Raw genomic sequence first — 4044 nt, 5'->3', positions numbered from 1 at the left:
AAAAAAAAAAAAAAAAAAACCATTGCGCTTGAGTCAATACCAACTCATACCGACCTTATAGGACAGAGTAGAACTGCCCCATACAGTTTCCAGGGAGTGCCTGGTGGATTCCAACTGCCGACCTTTTGATTAGCAGCCGTAGCTCTTAACCACTATGCCACCAGCGTTTCCGAATGTAGACTAGGAATAGCTTATTCTAGCGATAAGTACATTCTCATGAGAACACAGTAACTGGGAAACACAGTGAGAAGGCTTATCTCATAGAAATAAAGGCAAACCTGTCAAAAGTTTACAAAATTTACACACCCAGGAGACACCATCTAACACAATGCTCATTCTACACAATAAGGAGGCTCCAACTCAGGGTTCTTGAGTTTCAGGCATTTCAAAAGGCTCCCCCACCTTGAGGCTCAACACGTTAAAATCACTACCACCTTCACAAAGAACTCCAAAGGCATAAAAAGTGGTTGGAGTTACCAAAGTGTTAACCACTGTGCCACCAGGACTAAGTATTTACTAAATATGAGCTTAGGAAAAGTCAGTCTTACATTTCATTACTTAGTCAGGTGACAAATAATTATTGAGCATCTACAATGTATCAGGTATCCTGTTAAGGGCTGGGAGTAGAGTGTTGGGCAAAAACATCCAGTGCTGCCCACAATAGGGTTCTAGTTTAGAGTTTAGCAGAGGAGACAGACATTAAAAAAAAAAAGAAAAAAAAAGTATATATTTACATACAAATGATAAACTTTCAAATTCTTACCAGTAATTAAATCTGAAGGTATTCTATCAGTCAAGAAATCGACCACAAGTATTCGGCTTGTTGCAAATATAACACCACCTTGTGTATAAACTTCATAGCGACCGTTACTTGCAATTTCATTTGTTACACGGCGAGGGAGGTGATCAACTCCTTCTAGCTTCAGCTGACTAATAAAATACTCCTAAACCAAACCAAACCAAACGTGATTAGTAGGCTGTTCAATACTTACAATAATTTGCTGACTTTCTCAGATAATGAACCTGAATACACAATCTAGGTTACTACTTCATCTTGATCAACCAACCAGTCCTGGTTTAACTAGGGCTTCTTTTGTGGTTTCACTAAGGAATCATTGCACCTGAGTTGCTAACAGCACTTTAACAAAACAACAACTTTTAAAACCTTAGGTTAAAAGACTTCTGCTACCTGGAAAATACTTCCCCATAAAGTCGGGTTTGGAGCCCTGGTGGTGAAGCGGCTAAAACCTATGCCTGCTGACCAAAGGTTAGCAGTTCGAATCCACCAGCTGCTCCTTGGAAACTCTATGGGGGCAGTTCTACTCTGTCCTATAGGGTTGCTATGAGTCAGAATCAACTCGAGGGCAAGGAGTGAGTGAAAGTCAGATTTGCAGCCTCCAAACTGGCATTCAAGGGATATAAGGGAATCCGTTTCCCAGACGCTGTTTTAGACTATTAGGTCTGTCCCCATCCATCTTAGAGGAGACTTCAAAATGTCAATGGGTCCCTTGGCCCTTTACACCTTCAGTTCAATACCACGGTTACAGAGCATCCTGTGTTGTGCCAGACCCTATACTAAGCACTGGGGATACCTAGATGAACAAGACAGGGTTCCTGCCCTCAAGGAGTTTGTAATCACTCTTCTCAGGTGACAGTTTCCTCCTGGCCACCTGCTCTCTCTGGCGGCTCATGAGCCTTGTTAGATGACATCTGAGCATAGGTGGATCCCCCTCCGATCTTCCTCAGTCTCCCCCCATACTCTTTAATCCGAATCTCCCCCAATATCCTTAGCTTCCAGCTCCCTTTCCTTCTGACCTTGTGCACCTCTTTCCCAGCAAACCAAAATCCCTTGTCTTCGAGCAGATTCCGACTCATAACGACCCTATAGGACAGATAAGTGCCCCACAGGATTTCCAAGCCTGTAATCTTCATGGAAGGAGACTGCCACATCTTTCTCCCGCATTCGCTCTTGATTCGCAGCCGAGCGCTTAACCACTGCGGCACCAGGGCTCCTTCTCTTCCCCACAGCGGTCCCTTTTTCCACAGGGTTCTCCCCCCTCAGCGTCTCCTTTCATGTCTCTGCAACACCTTCAGAGACCCCTCCATCCCCATCATTGTTCCCTTTTAGGGATCCCACTCCTCTGCCCCCAGCAACCTCCTCAATATCCAACTTCGGGGCTCTCTCATTATTCCTATCCCTATCCTCCTTCAGACATCTCCCCATCCCCTCGCCCGTGTCAGTGACCTGCACCCCCTCCGGCCCCTCCGGCCCTCTCAGAGGCCCCGCATTCGCGCCAGGGCCTGCAGCTGCCCAGAAAGCCCCCAACGCTCTGGGCGTCCGGTCAGACGGCGCCGCCGGCGGCCCCACCTCCTCGGCGGGCTGCGTGTTGAGCACCAGCACCAGGCACGCCGGGTGGCAGTGCAGCCGGAGGAAGTGGCAGAGGAGACGGTCCGCCCCGAGCCCGCGGGCGCACACTACCAGCCCGTCCGCGTCGAGCAGTTCCAGCACCAGCTGCCGCTCATACTCCAGGAGCGGCGCCATACCCGTTCTTCGGACCGGTAGTCCCGGCTCCATGGATGCTCTTCCGGGTCCGCGGCCTAACGTAGCCGAAGAGAGCCGAGTCTGAGACGAGCGTGGGCCGAACGCAACCGAAGAGAGCCGAGTCCGAGACTAACGTAGGCCGAACGGAGCCGAAGAGAAAACAGGTCCGGTAAGTGGAGCACCGGCCGAACGCAGACGAAAAGAGCCGAGTTTGAGACGAGCGCGGGCCGAACGCAGCCGAAGAGAAGCCGAGAGCTAAAGATTCGCAAAGTCACCGAGAAAAACCTGCGCTGGCGAACACTGTCCCCTCTAGGATTCAGGCTCCACCCCTGAGCCTGCAGTGGTTCCATCCCCTCGTACCTTTAATCTGGAAGTTAAAGCGGACTCAGCCTAGACTGGAACGCAAGCTACGTAAAAGCAAAGGGAAGAAATTAACCCTAAGGAGCTTAGTCCCCCGACATCGACAACAGAAAAAAGTTACTTGTAAATATTCCAAGTGCGCCTAGAATTAGTAGCACCTGTTTCTCGAGGTGAAGTTTGGCCTTTCCTTTTGCATTTGGCCCGCCTTTTAAGAAAATTTTTGAAAACGCGGAATAATGTACTAATTTAAACTATTTTTGAAAGTCGTAGCCATGTGCCCCACAGCACCCGCGTCCCACCTTCCGCTAGAGGGACCCCTTTAGTAATGTTTGTTCTCTAGCTAGAAATGCCTGTAATCTACCTAGAGGAACTGGTCTATGTGGCAAAATCCCTTACCACTCACCGCCCCCCACCCCCCTTTTCTTTCTCGTTGGAAATCCATGCTCATTGCTGGAAAACAGAAGAATTTAAGTAAACAAAAACCACTTGTTATTCCATCATCCAGAAATAAACACTTAACATTATGAAATCTATGCTTTTAGTCTTTTCTATACACACACATTCTCTCTAACCACACAGAGTTCTTTTACAGACATGAGACAGTAAATTTAAACTACGAGTTTGGCACTTAACATAGGGCAAGTCTCCTGACATGGCATTTAATATTCCTTTACAAAGTCCTTGTAAAGGCTGATGGGATTTCTGTCATGCGGATATACCGTTCGTATTTAACCAGTCCCTTATTAGTGGACATTTAGTTTGCTTCCATCTCCCCCTGCACATCTTCGTAATAAATTTAATCATGCCCTTAAGACACATTTCTAGAAATGGAAAATTACTGGGATTAAGAGAATAAGGCTTTTCTTTACATTCATATTGCACGTTGCCCATTTTATATGTAAATTTATCAAATTTACCAATTTACATGTACACCAGCAGTTTACAAAAGGGTCTGTTTCTCTGTCTCATTACTGCTTAATACTATATTTTACTTAACATTTTGTCAAGATTAAAACAACATACAAGAATTTCTGAATGCTAGTTTAATGGAAAAGGATGTCTGCTGTAAGGCAGACACTTTACATGCATCATTTCCCATGAGACAGGTATTAATTGCTCCAGTTTTCCAAGTGAGAAAATGG

The 4044-nt window shown here is 46.4% G+C and overlaps 1 protein-coding gene across 3 annotated transcripts in view; it reads right to left on the bottom strand.

The window, feature by feature from the left end:
- Positions 1 to 2618, bottom strand: part of ERCC4 (ERCC excision repair 4, endonuclease catalytic subunit) — a 35437-nt gene extending 32819 nt beyond the window's left edge. Inside the window, exons 1-2 of one of the 3 annotated variants that reach the window (XM_023728475.1) lie at positions 2369 to 2618; positions 764 to 944 (exon numbers count right to left, since the gene is read on the bottom strand). In XM_023728475.1, coding sequence (XP_023584243.1) covers positions 764 to 944; positions 2369 to 2575 — 388 coding nt within the window. In that variant the 5' untranslated portion in view covers positions 2576 to 2618. The remainder of the gene's footprint in view (positions 1 to 763; positions 945 to 2368) is intronic. The other 2 variants (XM_023728473.1, XM_004373267.2) reach the window with 2 other exon arrangements.
- Positions 2619 to 4044: the final 1426 nt, after the last annotated feature.

This window comes from Trichechus manatus, unplaced genomic scaffold (assembly GCF_000243295.1).
Source record: "Trichechus manatus latirostris isolate Lorelei unplaced genomic scaffold, TriManLat1.0 scaffold00024, whole genome shotgun sequence".
In the NCBI taxonomy this organism is placed as follows: domain Eukaryota; kingdom Metazoa; phylum Chordata; class Mammalia; order Sirenia; family Trichechidae; genus Trichechus; species Trichechus manatus.
The sequence above is the reverse complement of the archived record's forward strand: the minus strand, read 5'-3'. Positions and strand labels throughout refer to the sequence as shown.